The 16,772-nt window shown below is 35.0% G+C and overlaps 2 protein-coding genes across 5 annotated transcripts in view; one reads left to right on the forward strand and one right to left on the reverse strand.

The window, feature by feature from the left end:
* Eea1 (early endosome antigen 1) overlaps positions 1 to 6,262 on the forward strand; it is a 134,632-nt gene extending 128,370 nt beyond the window's left edge. Inside the window, exons 26-29 of the mRNA XM_046419306.2 lie at positions 401 to 639; positions 1,029 to 1,149; positions 1,801 to 1,899; positions 2,605 to 6,262. Coding sequence (XP_046275262.1) covers positions 401 to 639; positions 1,029 to 1,149; positions 1,801 to 1,899; positions 2,605 to 2,727 — 582 coding nt within the window. The 3' untranslated portion in view covers positions 2,728 to 6,262. The remainder of the gene's footprint in view (positions 1 to 400; positions 640 to 1,028; positions 1,150 to 1,800; positions 1,900 to 2,604) is intronic.
* A 210-nt stretch (positions 6,263 to 6,472) lies between these two features.
* Positions 6,473 to 16,772, reverse strand: part of Plekhg7 (pleckstrin homology and RhoGEF domain containing G7) — a 64,902-nt gene continuing 54,602 nt past the window's right edge. For all 4 annotated transcript variants that reach the window (XM_046419382.2, XM_046419383.2, XM_046419381.2 and 1 more), the window contains 3 exons: positions 14,618 to 14,771; positions 10,127 to 10,224; positions 6,473 to 8,501 (listed from right to left, as the gene is read on the reverse strand). In XM_046419382.2, coding sequence (XP_046275338.1) covers positions 8,394 to 8,501; positions 10,127 to 10,224; positions 14,618 to 14,771 — 360 coding nt within the window. In that variant the 3' untranslated portion in view covers positions 6,473 to 8,393. The remainder of the gene's footprint in view (positions 8,502 to 10,126; positions 10,225 to 14,617; positions 14,772 to 16,772) is intronic.

Raw genomic sequence — 16,772 nt, forward strand, 5'->3', positions numbered from 1 at the left:
GACTTGAAGGGCTTGTATTGTGGTTTTTGGCAGGTTGATAGAGACTAAAGGATACATTGAGTGACCTAAGGAAGTGTCAGCTTTATCTCTAGGGCATCATGCTGTTCCTACCATGTGTGTCTTCCCCTGCTCTGTTAGAAAAAATAAGACTTTCAAGTCGTGTCATTTAACCTGGACCTTATGAGAGGCCTGCTACCCATCATTTCAGGATTATAGCATTTGAACCCATTCAAATTATACAGATGTTTGCAGAATAAGTTTTATTTGTGTCTAGTGAAATATATTCTCTTACCTCCTTTCCTAAAGCAGCAATATTATTTATATTGCCAATATTTTTAATTTAATAAATTAATTTTGTAATAGTCCCCCCCACACACACATTTTTTTTTTCTTTTCTCAGCATTCTGAAATAAAAGAAAAGGAAGTGGGAATGAAGAAACATGAAGAAAATGAGGCTAAACTTACCATGCAGATTACAGCATTGAATGAGAATTTGGGCACTGTAAAGAAGGAGTGGCAGTCTAGTCAACGGAGAGTTAGTGAGCTAGAGAAACAGACTGACGACTTACGTGGTGAGATTGCAGTCTTAGAAGCCACGGTTCAGAATAATCAAGACGAAAGGAGAGCACTGCTAGAAAGGTAATTGATGTTAACTAAAGTAGTTCATTTCCATTGTAGGTAATTAAAAGATTGTTACAGTCCACATTTTTAGAATACAAGAATTAAGAAAAGTATGTTAAGGCCTACAGGTATTTAAGTAGACATTTAAAAGACTGATCCTTAGAACAATCAAATAATTGAAATGAATGTGTTTATATTTAAAATTACTAACTAGTCCATGGCCTATATTCTAGAAAGATTCTTTCGTGATTTTTAAAATTTGCCTCTGTTTTTTATTTTTTATGTGGTGCTAAGGATTGAACCCAGCGCCTCACATGTGCTAGGCAAGTGCTCCACCATTGAGCCACAGCCCTAGCTCATCATGATTTTTTTTTTTTAATTAATTCTCTCTTTTCTATCTGTTCCAGATGTCTTAAAGGAGAAGGTGAAATAGAAAAGCTTCAGACCAAAGTCCTAGAATTGCAAAGAAAGCTGGATAATACAACTGCAGCAGTGCAGGAGCTGGGCAGAGAAAACCAGTCCCTTCAGGTAAGTTACTTGAGATGTGAGGCAGTTTCTCAGACTAGAATTGACCTTTTAATGTAAAGCAGGGCTGGGGTGTGGCTCAATACAGGAGTGCTTACCTAGCATATGCCCTGGGTTAGATCCCAGCACTGGAAAAAAAAAAAAAAAAACAGAACTCATGTTTAATAAATTTTTTCAAATAGCTACTGTCTGTACAGTGATATTATAGGTTTTATAGGTTATTAAATATAAATTTGCTTACTTTATGATAAAGGACTTCTTCAGAGATCTCAGAGATTAGTTTGAGAACCATGTCATTCATGAATTGTCAGTTACAGGGAAAGAATTAACAAAATTCAAGAATACCCAAGAATGGAAAAATCAGTATGTGTTAAAAAAGTGATGTAAGTATGTTCTTAGAATCCCTAGAAAGGATTGATCATTAGAGTTAGGCTAATTATCAGTGCCTCTGAGGAATAAATTTTAATTTTATTTTCATTCAGATTTTTTTTTGACAAATGAAAGTTGAACAAAATATTTTTAATTTTTAAAATTTTATTCCATGTTGTAGACAGCCAAAATTTTGTACATATCTGGTACCATATTAGAAATAATTTATCATTCTTTATAATATTCAATATCATAATACATTGGAACTTTTTTTAAAAAAAACAGATCAAACATACACAAGCGTTGAATAGAAAGTGGGCTGAGGACAACGAAGTACAGAACTGTATGGCCTGTGGGAAAGGCTTCTCGGTCACAGTGAGACGGGTGAGTGGGTTGATTCCTGGAGCTACATTTCTGGATCTCATTTCTCACTGATAGTATTTTAATCATCAAAATAGTTCTGCATTTAATGAATTTTTTAAAAATTCCATTTGTTGGTAAACTTTATAACTACATATTAAATTTCATGTAGTCTAGTTTCTGGTTAGCCTGTGTTTGAATTTTAGTTTTAAATTCAGTCATCGTTTTCCTACTGAGTTATTCTATGGGACATTTTTGGATCCAGTGCACCAGTGTTGAACTCATGAGGTTTAGTCATCAATGGGTTCTTTTAAAGGAAGAAAAAGCAGAGAGATGTAAAGACACATATTTGAAATAGTACTGTTTAAATAATTATGTGTAAATTCCAATTGAAGACAGTATTTCTGAAACATTTGGCAAACATATAGTTTTTTGTTCGATACGTGTGTTTTCACACTTAAAATATGCTTTTTAGAGTTCTTTTGAAAATTTTATGATAAAAACAGGCATAAAATGTTTATATAGTGTTTAATAAATAAGAAAGTCTTCACTTTAATGTAACAAAGGGGTTAAATTAACATGTTGAAATATTCTTTCATTAAGTAATAGGATAATCACTGGAAAATTAGTATACCTTTACAGTGTAGTCTGTGACTATACTACTGTAGTTTTATAATGCTTTTGTTATAGTGTTTGTGCTTGAAATTGTTTAATTTTTATCATTTACAGCATCACTGTCGTCAGTGTGGAAATATCTTCTGTGCTGAATGTTCAGCCAAAAACGCCTTAACTCCCTCTTCCAAGAAGCCTGTTCGCGTCTGCGATGCATGTTTCAATGACTTGCAAGGCTAACAGTCATCACAACTCCAGAGTAATATCACACTAACATTAGATTTTTAATAAATGTGCTTAATAGAGGTCTTGGACTACTCTTTGATTTGGATTCTGGTTGCAATACTAGACCAAATTAGAATCCGTATATTTTGGAACGTTATCGATATCAACAAAAACTCTTCTATTTTTGTGAGACTTGAGTTCATCTTTCATTATTTTTTCCATTTAACCCCTGGAATAGCTTTCATGCCAAGTTTAGAATTAGCCAATGAAATGTAAATAAACTTTGGACAGAAAATAGCAATGTATTTTTTTAAATATAATTTCATTGTTCACAAACAATGAGTACAATTCCATAGGTTCTTTCTCCCAAATTATATGTACAAAGATGTACATGGATCATGTTATCATTTGTTTTTGTTGCACAACAGCACACTATTGTTTTAAACATTCTCTTTGTGGAATCATGCACAGAATTATAAAACTTTCTATCTTTATCATTTATATATAGGTCTGTAGCTCAGTTTTGTTGTTATGTTATAAATTTACTACTTGGGTGTTTTAAATACAGTTTGTGTTAAAATATGTACTAACCATGAATTCAAACATAGTTTTTGTCCTAATGATATGGATTAAATTCTCTTTAGTAGATTTTATGAAAACCTCTATAAAATCAATTTGCTTACTTTATGGTAATCCTGGGATAGTATTTAGAAGATTAGGGTTAAATTTTCTTTTTCTTTTTTATTTTTAAACTCCCAATATTTTTCATTAAAAATCCTATAAAGCTTCTCACCTTCACCATCAGTTGAAAGATGAATAATAGAAATTGTATCATGGTCCTATTCTAGTTTTCTCATAAGTGGGAAGTCTTCTGAGGTTAGCTTTCATGTTATACCTTCATTTTGTCTCTCTAACATCTTTAGGAGTCTTGAGTTTACTTTTTAATAGATCTGATTTTTTTCCTTTATTTGATTTTATCTTCCCAAGCATAGCCCAATGTCACTGTAATTGTTTTATAATTTTGCATCTTAAAGCTAGAAAATGGTATTGCTATGGTCTTTGCCATGAAAACAAAATACAAAATGATAAGAAAGTATTAAATATTCTACTTCACATTTTCTTCTTACCTAAAGGAAGAATTTTTAAAAGTTGTAAAATTTACTTGAAATGCTTTTGAATTGGGACCTATATTAACTTGGAAATCTTTTTAACTTTGAAAAAATAATGCTTGGAAATTACCTCTAAGTAACAGCTAGAGAATAGAGTATCACCTAAAACAAATATATTTATATGATAACAAGTGAAACAGAATTACCACACACTTTAAGGGTAACTAAGAATTAACCCTCTGTATGCTGAACAATGGAATTGAACTTTATTTTGTCATTGTCTTGATAATTTAGAAAACTGGAAAGCATCTGAAGACCGAAGTCACAAATATTAGTTTATTAATTATCTTTCTAGAGAAGAAATGTAGAGTCATAACATTCATTCAGTTGGAATCATTTAATAACTGTAACAGCTAAGGATGAGAGTTAATATTTCATTTACCACAAATAATTTATAAGATGCACTTGCTTTCAAATATCATTCTGAAATGAAATTATGTTTATGTCATACCTACACATATATAAATAAAGAGATTGTCACATATTCATTTAATTACTAAAAAGAATTTATAGAAATCCTGTTGTCAGCCAGTAGCTAGCTATTAAGGACATTGGTTAAATCCATGAACTTGTATAAACATATCCTTGAGCATCTATAATGAAGAAATAAATACTATGGTTCTTTATGAAAAATAATAGTTGGGATAATAGAAACTGAATGACTTATGCATTTTAAATACTAATAAATTCTTTCAAAATTATCTTAATTCTATACATTTACATGTAAGTAAAACTGTATATGTTGGAAAAACAGATATTCACAATACTGTTGTGAATTGTTTGTTTTGTAGTTGTTTTAAGATAATAAAACTTCATAAATGTTTTTTTTTTTAAGATAGTAAAACTTCATGAATGAGAATGCTGGATTAGAATGTCAACTTCATCAAATTGGACACACTACAGACTTCTCTGGGTCTTCCACCCCCACTCACCCACACGTATTCACAATTGTAGGGACAGCAAATAAAACAATGTGTGTTTGAGTGACTTTTCTGTTTTTTTTTTTTCTAATTAATCTCATTTGATAGGTCTCAATAATTTACCTATTTAGGCTATTATATTGATAATATAAATGAAACCAAACATTCTTGCTATTAACTCAGCAGTTTAATGTGTTTTGGAAATAAAAAGGGTTTTTCCCCCCTTTTAATTAAAAAGTCCTTTTCTGAGTTCTTGTTGGCTATATACATTTTAGATGTTTGCTGGTACTATTATTTTTTCAGTACATTGGAGCTGGCAAATGCAGGGTCTCATTTCTTGGTTCTAATGCCAAACATGTTGGCATTGAGTGTTAGTAAATTGCAAACCACAGAATTGTGAGTTAAAATCAAGTCTTGCTGGCTTAGTGTGTAATAAATTATACTGACAGAATTCTTTTAATAGAAAGAAGGCAAAGTTGCTGGTATAGGATTTGTTAATTTTGAAGGAAAAAAGAGGGGGAAAAAAACATAAAAACCTCAATACAGTGTACAAATAAACATTTTGTTCAACTACCTCTTAAAGTGGAATTAGCTAGTTTAGTAGTTTCCGTACAGTAATGTTTTTAAATAGTAACTGCCAAATTTGTTATTTTCCCATCTCTCTTAAAAAGTCTTTATGATTATTTTATATAGTTTTGGGATCTTTAAAGTCACTTTTTTTAATCTTGCACTTGCTTAAAAATGTTTAGCTTTTAAGTGGAGAGCAAATTATGATCATATATTTTGATATTCATGACCTGTTTGATGATAGAATTTTTTTTAATGCACTTTGGCTATAAAACCATGGATGATTTGATCCATATGATTTAAATGTGCCATCGAGTTAGTATTCTTAGACATGAGCCTGATGAATGACAGTCTGTAATTATAATGTGCCACACATTACCGTGTCTTAATTGCCCTATGCCTGAATTTTAATGATCAATTTGTTATTGTTGCAGATGTGAATATTGTGCATAAACTTACTAAATTTATGTAAAATTGTATAAAATAGAATTGGAAATCACTTAAGTTCTTTCCATGTAGAAGTAATGAACTTATTGTAACATGATGTAGTCGTGTGTAAGACATTCTGTACTTCCTTGGACTGGATCATATATTCATAGCTTCTGTACATACCTTTGCATGAATATTTTCTCATTTAGTTTTTGGGTCCATTATTTGTGTTGTATTTACTACTTGTGATCATGTAGTTGTGCCTTATTTTGTGAGAGAGTTTAGCTCAGTAAATACTGTAATTTCTAACCTCAGTGATTCGGGTTATTAATTATAAATATAACTGGTAAACCACATCACAACATTTAAATCTGTATAAAGACCAATGGAAGGATCCTTGCTGGATTATTGCTTTTGTCTTTTTTTAATATGTTAAAGATGATATTAAAAAACATTTCTTTCTAATAGACGTATTCTATGACTATAAATTATTTCATCTGTTTTAAAAAAGAGAACAAGATATACAAAGCCAATCTCAGCAACTTAGTGAGGGCCTAAGCAACTTGGTGAGACCCTGTCTCTAAAAGTATTTTAAAAGGGCTGGGGATGTGGCTCAGTGGTTGAGCACCCCTGGGTTCAATCCCTAGTACCAAAATAACAAAAGAGAACAAAATATTAACCATTTTGCATCAGTTTATTTACAGACTATTAGTACTCTGCACTTGGATATATACAGTGATAATGTTTTAATGTCATTCAACTTAGGATAGTAATTAAGTTCCTGATCTCAAGAGAAATTAAATGCCATTTTGCTTGAGACATTTCCTTTTCACTCTTTTCCATGTTGTGGAGAATTAACAAAATGAAAAAAATATCAAAAATATAAAATTAATCTCCCTTTTATTGTGTGTGTAATTTTAATACCCAGGTGACCATTTAAAGATACTTTTTTGAAGACTCAATATAACTTTTTTTCCCCCTGTCTTATTCTTTATTGGAATCAAGGGACTGGAGGAATCTTGAGCGATTGCCTAGTCCTAATACATTGCTTTCCTCTTTGGGAGGTTTATAACAAAAATAGTAAAAATTCCTTGCAAGATGATCATTAATTTTTTTCCTAAAAATATTTATTTTAGCCATAAATTTCTTCATAAATCTTTTCTTGCATAAACCTATATTGTCTTCTCCTGGACATAATTGCTTTTAATCCCACCCAGATACCATCTCTTGGAACTCATTTGAAATCTGTTCTCCTTTTCTTTGCCTTGTCCTCTTCTCATTTATAAATATTAAGCTATATGAACAAGAGTTACCACTTTCCAGATATTCCTTTTATTTTCACTTATTCCTAACAAATGCCTGACACTACTATAGAGACCATGAATCTCATTCCAATAGTGCGTGGCTTTTGCACAAGAGCTTGTCTGCTGTGCTTGCTCACACTACCGTGTTTGCATGGTGACATCTGTGGCTTCTTCAAAGAATCACTGTGCATGTGACTTCTGCAAACATCATCCTCTCTATTTTGTTCTTCAGCTTTAATAAAACAGTTAAGTTTTCAGTTTTCTGGAGGCAAAATTTGATAAATGTGTTTTTCCACTTTGGAAACTGCAAAAGGCACCATGCCTGAGATGGAAGTTTGTGGACTTCCATATGATGCTATCTGACCCTAAAAACAGGTTTCCTTAAATTCAGTTAATGGTATAACCCACCATGATAATAGTTCAAGCTGATTTTTCTGATAAAAAATTTGAAAAGTTCTAAGTTCTGTTGAATAAATTGACTATACTGTATTAACATGCACACGTACACATACCACACAAATCCAGAAATTTTTTTCATACATAACCACCATTCTTCAAAAAAACAAAGATACTATTTCTATGAACGTCTTCCATATTAAAATTTTAGTTGGTGGATGTAGAAGAGAGATTTGTTTTTCTTTTTTAAAATAAAATAATGGAATTCGATCTTTGGGTTTTTTTTCCTGTCCAAGTTAGCGTAATATGAATACACCTAAGATGAGTAAACTGACCGGTAGAGAAAAGGAATTTAAAAACTGCTGTTAAAATATAGAACTTATATATTTCTGAATATATTAAAAGGGCAAACTTTGTATCAAAAATTATCATTGTGCTTGAGGTAAGACTCTGAAGCAGTAAGACTCACTCACAAGCGATATAGGAAAATTGGTTTCATTACTTAATAGATAAATAAAATGCCAGAATTCATACTGGACACAAGCAGTGGACCTTGCTTTCTTTCTGATATTCCATTTATCTGACCATTCATTCTTTATCAATTTCAATAGCACCATTCTTCACTCATGCTTCCTACAAATCTGACTTAAATATTAGAAGATAGTCTGAATATCAATATGTTGCTGTTAAGAAGTTCCTCAGAGTTCAAATTTCTTGCAGTCATTATTCCTCTATACTAAGGACTTTCCTAGCTCAAATTTTCAAATCTTGGAACACCTTTAGAATGAATGCACATTTCCTTCTACTTCATTACTAGGTTAAGTGTTACCAAAAGATTGAATGAAAGAATACTTAAAGCCCTAAACTCTAATAAAGTTTGCCACTTGTTTAGGTCCCTAAATTTCAGAGGATTCTGCAGATAGTTTGATTAATGCTATTTTCTTGGTTTCCTGACTCTTGGTGAAGCAAGAGATAGCTGCTGTTATTTGTGTCATCCATGTTTTCTGTGAAAAAAGAAAAACACACCTAGATTAGAATGCTAAACAGATCGTTTCTCACCATGTGTGGATTCGTATTTTCCATTATATTTATTGGCTTGATTTTTAAAACTGAAGACTAACAAAACATTTGCATACGTTTTTCATTTTCTTTCTTACCTCTAAATACCTCTAATCATATAGAAAAATGCAAATGGCTTAAATGAATATGGTGTGCAAGTTGGATAAATAGTCATGAGTAATCAAGGAACCATAATTGTCAATGATGACTAATTAGAAAAATGAGTACTGAGAATAAAAATAGTTTGGAAGTTGATTTTCTTGACTTCCCATTAAGAAACTGAGGTTCTTAACCAGTGGTATAATTTGAAAACCAGACTCTAAGGGAGCTAAATCCAGAAAATTGAGTTCTTTAAGAATAAAGAAATGTTGCATTTATGGTCTGGCCACATTGTTGTTTTAATGGAAGTCTACCAGGGGAAAGACAAGAGTAGGAACTTAGAAAGAAGCCAAAGTAAGGCAGTTTCTCTTTCAACTCATAGCTATAAAAACAATAGCACATTTTCAAAGGTTGAAGAATGAACTTGACATAGCTAATTATTGCATTGGGCCCTCACTTAAGCTGACATCACATTGTTTGCACTTTGGAAATTGTTTGGAGCATCTTAAAAGTTAATAATGTGGCCGGGGGCAGAGGCGCACGCCTGTAATCCCAGCAGCTTGGAAGGCTGAAGGATTGCGAGTTCAAAGCCAGCCTCAGCAACAGCGAGGCCCTAAGCAACTCAGTGAGACCCTGTCTCCAAATAAAATACAAAAAAAGGCTGGGGATGTGATTGAGTGACCCTGAGTTCAATTCCTGGTACCCTGCTGCCAAAAGTTAACGCAATGTGAAGCAATCCTTCCCCCATTTCCTAAAGAAAGTGCAGAACTCAGAGTCATCTATTGACTTTGCAGCAGAGAAAGCAAGAGGCTTTGTCAGCTCTGCCCTTCCCATGTGAGCAAAGTGTCAATGCTGAGGTTTCTGAGCATAAGGACTAGATGTCTCCCTTCCCTCCTCCCAAAACTGTCTTCCCAAAGCAGGGGAAAGAATTTCTTTTTTCTTTTTTTTTAAAATTAATTAATTAATTTTTTATTAGTTGCTAAAAATATTACAATAATCTTGACATCGTATATCATACATTTGATTCAAATGGGGTATGAATTCTTATTTTTCCATGTGTACAGACTGCAGGATCACATTGGTTATACAGCCACTTTTATACATTCTGCCATACTAGTGTCTGTTGTATTCTGCTGCCCTTCCTATCCTCTTCCTACCCCCCCTCACCTCCCCTCCCATCCCCTCTCTCTACCCCATCTACTGTAACACATTTCTCTCTTTTTTTTTTCCTTTCCCCTCACACCATCTTATATGTAATTTTGTATAACAATGAGGGTCAGGGAGGAAGAGCATGAGAAGAAGACTACCATTAAACAGGGACGAGAGGTGGGAGGGAATGGGAGAGAGGAGGGGAATTGCACGGAAGATGGAAAGGGAAGGAATTTCTAATTCACCTCTACTTAGGAGGCTTGAAGGTTTTGCCTTATGTAAACTCTGAAGAAGCAAAAACACACACAGTTAAAATACATACTTTGATGTCTTCTGTTTGGGCTTGTAATAAGAATGCTGCTATACACTGTCGATATCTGTTTTCATGTTGTATAAGGAAAGCATTTCTCAGCCCAAAGACTAGAAAGAGATATTAAAAAGACAAAAAGCCAAATTATTTAATATGAAATCTGAACAGAAACCTGGAGTTTGTCTTTTACTTTGGTGTGTTTTTGCTTTAATGATGGTGCAGTTTTATTTATGTAGATTATTATGGAAAAAAATATCTGATTCCAAGGCCAAGACCCCACTATGTCCAAATAGAGCCCACTTTAATAAGAAAACCCTGTTTTCCTCAGCTAATGGCTTCTGGGAGTTGAGGAAATGCAACTATGTCTTAAGTGACAGACAACAGGCTGCCCATAGAAGCTGAGAACAGTTAAGCAGGTTGTGTGTATGTAAAGGTGTAGATAATAAAAATATGAAAAACAATAGATATTTTTTGTCCCCGTCCCTCCTTTTTAAATGTTCGTTTTTGTATTTAAAGGGAAGTCACATCAAAACAAAGCTTACAATCAAATTAAGATGGGACAAAAATGCAAAATACCTGAATGTTTCCCAACAGACCAAGAAAAGACAAAAAAAAAAAAAAAAAAAAACCTGTTTCAAATGATGCAATATCCACCAAATTACATGAAATGTGAAATGGAACAAAAAGGAATGCATAGTTTCTGTGTTTGCAAAAGAAACTGTCCTGTCATTTTCTGTCTTAAAAAAAAAAAAGACAGGAGGTACTGGAAGAGCACTTTCCTTTTTTTAACAGCAGGGACTCTGAAAATGGAAGGCTCTTCTTGAATTATTAATAATACAACATAGGGAGTAGAATTCTGCAGCTTATACATTCTTTCTACAGTTGTTAGTGTTCAGAAACAAACCAAAAACCAAAAAAAAAAAAAGAAAAATTCAAGTCAGGGCTGTCTCCTGGCCACATCAAGTACTTCAGGAAGAAGAAAGAGCAAGTGACATTTATTCCTGACACTCCTTCAGTGTCATTGTTACTTGCTGAAGTTTTTGAGTTTAAGTCAGATTGATCTGAGGCAGATGGGGCTTCATTTCAGATTCAAAGTGACGCAGACTTGTTTTCTTAACTGCAAGAACCATTTCAGTATCACAGGTTATTCTCATAATAGTCCACAAAAAAATTCATAATTTCTAAATTCTGTAGGAAAGTCTGCTAAGTCAGGTCATAGAAGCTTGCCCAGTTTCTCTGGAATAAGAACACTTATATCTAGTAAAAAGGCTTTCTGGAAAAAAGAACTGGCTGTGTTTGTTTTACTCCCTGATTTTTCTTCTTATAAATTCCCTGTAGCAAGTGAGCCCTTAAGAGATTATACTGTTGCTCTTGGCTGGCGTTTGGAATCTGTTTTCCTCAAAAATTTTAACTGCTTGGAACTCATCAGTTTGGATTATAATACGGGGATAAGGGTCCTGGCTAGGCCTGTGAAGTACAAAAAGATATGAGTGGGAATAACTTCTTTTCCGAGCATATTAATACAAAGCCTAATAACATTGTTTAGGCCCCATATTAGGTTCTCCACCCCATCTGTTTTGTGTCATTTAAACCCCACAACAACTACATAAGATTAGGACAACTCGTTCCCACTTCAAAAAAATGAGGAAGCAAGAAGCTGATGCAAATCAATTTTTCTCAGTTCTCAAAGCTGTGTGTGGTGTCCCTGCAGTTTGGAGTTAGTCACCCACTCCAGTGCCCAGTCTCTTTCTCTTGTACCCACTTATCTTTCCCACTCTAGCTCATAAACTATATTTCAACAGTCAAAACAATAGACCCAGAAGAACAACAAAAACATAAAAAAAGAAAGCAAGACATACTAGTTAAACAAATTAGAAAATAAAACAGGTGGAAGTATAGTTTTTTAAAAAAAAGATATTTACTTTCATTTATTTTTAGAAAAGTTTCAGAGAATGAAAACCACGTATCTTCCAACATAATCTAGTGATGTCAGAGTTCCCATAAAGTTTAGTTCTTAAATCTGGCATGTCCCTGACTTAGCTGATCCCTCTGCTAAACTGCTTCCACTTTCTTGAAGGGAGTTAGTACATCTTCCTCCATGTAAGATGCCAGAATCTTACATAGCCACTGGAGTAAGAGAATAAACTAGCACAGAGGCCCTCTGTGATATTGTTTCCCTTGTGAAAAAAATAAACAGGCAGAAGATGGAAGTGGTTTCTGGCCCTACATGCTGAATCCCTGCCTCACCTGCACGACTTGGTCATTCCTTAAGCAGGGAGGAGGCTCACACTGGAGGCAGACTTTGCCTGTGTCAGGCAAAATCCTCCTTTGGGGGAGGCTCTTAAGCTACTGTGGCTTATTCAAAATTGGCTTATGCTGTGTTTGGATGTCCAATGTCTCCCCAAGTCCCATGTGTTAAAGGCTTGGTCCTCAGGACTGTGGTTCTAGTGGGAGGTGGTTGAACCTTTAGGAGGTGGGCTTGGTAGGAGCCTTTTAAGTCACTAGGGTGTGTCCTCAAAGAAGATCATGGGACCCTTATCTTATTCTCTGCTTTTGACTTGAGGTGGGTCGTGTGCTCTGCCATGTGTTCCCATCACAAGCTTAAAGCAATGGGGCTCACTAATCACAGGCTGGCCTCTCCGAAACTGTGAGTCAAAATATGTCCTTTCTCTTTTATTTCAGTGGTGGTGGGATGATACTGGAGATTGAACTCAGGGTACTTGATCACTGAGCCACATCCCCAGCCTTATTTTGTATTTTATTTAGAGACAGGGCCTCACTGAGTTGCTTAGCGCCTTGCTTTTGCTAAGGCTGGGTTTGAACTCACGATCCTTGTGTCTCAGCCTCCCAAGCCACTGGGATTACAGGCATGTGCCACCGCGCCCAGATGTCCTTTCTCTTTATAAGTCAGGTATTCTGGGAATTTTGTTATAGTGATAAAAAGCTGACTAATACAGCCTATATAGACCATGATTTGTTCCATCAAAATTAAACATAAAAGGCCTTCTGACTTGCCCATGTCACCTTTCTTTTTCTTAATATTTATTTTTTAGTTTCAGGTGGACACAATATCTTTATTTTACATTTATGTGGTGGTGAGGATCAAACTCAGTGCCTTGTGCATGCTAGGCGAGCACTCTACCACTGAGCCACAACCCCAGCACCCAATGCCACCTTTCAACAAATCTTTTTGAAAGCAAAAATATAGGGGATAGAAGCTCTGTTTCTGGGTCCAAGCTTCCCTTGGAAGAGCCCTTTTGCTCCTGGGGAGAGAGAGAGAGATATTGCGTCCATTCATAAGTTAGTATGTGGAAATTAGTTAAATATATTTAAATAACATAACTACATCAATGTTGGCTATTCATTCATTCATCCATCCATCCATTCATTCATTCCCTATAAGGCTGTTCTACTATGTATGGGTTGGTCCTATGTTAGCCACTGAGCTAGGACTGGGGAAATTGCTTCCTGCTACTCCCATGGGACAGGAAGGTAGTCCTTACCTGCCTGGCCTCAGCTGGTATAGGAGCCTCCACCTGAGGCAGAGTAGCCATTTGCTTCCTTTTGAACATGCCACCACCTAACCAGCCTGGAGGAGACAAAATGTCCTTCCAGTCCCTCAGGGTCCTGGGGCTTTCATGACAGATTTAGAGATCTTTCATTTTTCTGAGAGATCTTCAAGCTCATTGTGTCTCCAGAACCTGCTGAGTGGGTTGCTCTCAGGTAACACTCAGGAAATGCTTGAACAAATGTTTAAGAAGGATAAATTTCTTATGTATGATATGCATGTGTGTGTGTACATGTGTGTATACATGCCCAATTACCTCCTGACCAAGAAGCAAATATATATAGAAATTTATGTATACATTTATATATGTACATGTATTAGGTATTTCTTTCTGATAAAGTATAGCTTATTTAATTAGAATCTCACTCTTGTGGTCAAACGTGGTGGAGTTACACTGGTCATGTATTCATATATGAACATAGGAAAGTTGTGTCCAGTTCATTCTACTGTCTTTCCTATTCTTATGCCCCATCTTCCCTTCATTCCACTTTGACATTTCTTTTTATAGAGTGTTTGTAGTAACATGTCTTACACTTTCATAACATGTCATGGTTTAGCAGTGCTTGAACAATAGCAATAACAGCATTATAATGATGATAGGATAGCAATACTAATAATAGCTATCATTTTTAGAGCATTACATGCATTATTTTATTTAATGCTCATGCAAACCCATGGAAGTAGACATCAGTATCCCTATTTTGTCAAGAGGAACCCAAGGCTTAAGCATTTAAGATCCCACAGCGAGCAAATGACCGAGCTGGGTCATTTGAGCACTGAATACCATATCCGATTTATAAAGTGATATATACCACGTGAGATTGCAGACGTCTTCTATGAAGACTTAAACTAGATTCATGTCCAGCTATTGAAAATGTCCAATATAAAACCGTGATGGCAAGCAGTGGAGTTGCATGATGGAAACAGACACGTACCTGACACGTGGAGCGGATCAATGCTTTTGACAACCAATCTATCTAGTGGAATGGGCTGATCGAGTACTATACAGGAGCCACCCTCTTTTATTACAGTTTGCAGCTCAGGAGTAAGTGAAGGACATATCAAACCAGTGTCTGCACTCCCAAGTTTCTGAAATTAAAGAGAAAAATAAAGCATTATATGGGAAACAAATATTGGTGCACATACCTGAAGGATATCCTGATGCAAATAGATTCTTTGAAAGAAGTCTATTTTTTATTTGTTCATTTAGATATAAATATTGGGCTTCATTTTAATATAATTATACAAGCATGAATATAATTGGTTTCAATTCAGTCCCCAGTACTTCCTCCTCTCCTTCCCCAACCCGTCCTGTTTCCTCTACTCTATGGCCTTTCTTCTATTTATTTGTAGTTTTTAAAATTAGTGTATCATGGATATAACTGAAGGTAAAATTCACTGTGTTGTATTCATATATGTATATAGGAGAGTTTGGTTAGATTTATTTCTACTGTAGAAACTATTTCTCAACATCTTACTATTTTAAATGGATTCTAAAAAGCATTTCCTTGAGCATAGTGATTTAAAGCAAATATAGATGACTTCAAATTGAATCACCTAAATAAGTAACGGTTGGCATCCATAATTGGGAAACACCTTAATCACCATCACATCACTGGAATCTCTCTTTAGTGTGGAGTTAGATGAATGAAAACGGGATCTTCATGTTGGCCATGCTGTGTGTGGGCTATAGTATGAAACCATAAATAGATTCTATGTTCTAGAATTTGTAAGTAACTAAAATTGTTTCCAATATCTGATGTTGAATATTCTGAAAAAGTATAAAGGATGTGATTTGAATGTACTGTAAACAGAATAGTAGAGAAAAAGATAAACTGATAGCATTTCTTATTTTTAAATCGAGTTGTGAAGTATGAGCCCAGAATATTGCCTGAATATAACCAATATGGGGCTCCATTAACTTGTGTGCTCTGGTTTGCATCATTGAACCACTTTTTTTTTTTTTTTTGGTACTAAAGATTGAATCTAGGGGCACTTACCACTGAGTCACACCCTTATCCCTTATTTTATTTAGAGACAGAGCCTTGTTAAGTTGCTGAAGTGGGCTTTCAATTTGTGATCCCCCTACCTCAACCTCCTGAGCTGCTGGGATTATAGGCCTGTGCCACCATGCCCAGTTTTGCACCACTATTTGAAGTGAAGGTGAGCAGTGCTGGCATTAAGGTTTTTGAAGGGGGTAGAGATGTTTCAGAGTTTGATTTGCTCAGATATGCCAATCTCTGTAGCTTAAAATAGGAGGCCATACAAATTCTGAAACACTGATTGTCAGTGTTCTCCCACACCCACTCCCTCCCTAGCTAACCATCAGCTATTCATAGATTGATTAATGGGTATCTATTTTATTGCTTTAAGATCTTTGAATTATTTAGCTCAACTGACCAACCTGTCATCAAAAAGCTTGGTTCATTAAAATATGTGAGATGCTTACTCTCTTGATATTATCTGTATGAGGCAAGTCATTTGGTAAAGAAGCAAGAGAAATAACACATTAGACCCCCCTCTGAGGGCAGGTGTCTGAGAATCTTGGAGGAGCTGCCCTCTTGAGACCACTCACACTCACCATTCAGGGAGCAGACTATGAAACAAGGGATCAGAAAGAAAGGCTTTGGACCATCAGACCAGTAACTTAATTAATAGTGACAAACAGCAACATCAGTGATAATAATGGTAACAGTAATACTTAAGAAATATGAGAAATCCCTACTCTTTATAGCCCCTAGGTGACTCATTTTTTTTTCTATAACACCAGCTGTACATATTTGGCCTCTGCAGTTCTTATTCAGGTAGACACTGAAAGATCACAGCTCTTTCTAATGTCTATCTTCCCAAACATCATTTCTCAAGAATAATGTGAGCTTTCAAATCAGAATGATTTGTGGTGGATACTATTTTGCCACATGGCCACACACAGGTGGAGGGTCCCCACACTGGCAGCTCCAAGGTGGCCAATTTGTAAGTGCCAACGTAGACAAAGAAATTTTGGGATTCCTGAGCTTAGTCAGGTCAGGCCCCATGGTTTCTGTGTACCTTGAGGGTATACGGACTAAGTTGTTCTAAAATGGGTATCTC

Source organism: Marmota monax, unplaced genomic scaffold (assembly GCF_021218885.2).
Source record: "Marmota monax isolate L192 unplaced genomic scaffold, Marmota_monax_Labrador192_F-V1.1 WCK01_AAM20220418_F8-fsc00036, whole genome shotgun sequence".
In the NCBI taxonomy this organism is placed as follows: domain Eukaryota; kingdom Metazoa; phylum Chordata; class Mammalia; order Rodentia; family Sciuridae; genus Marmota; species Marmota monax.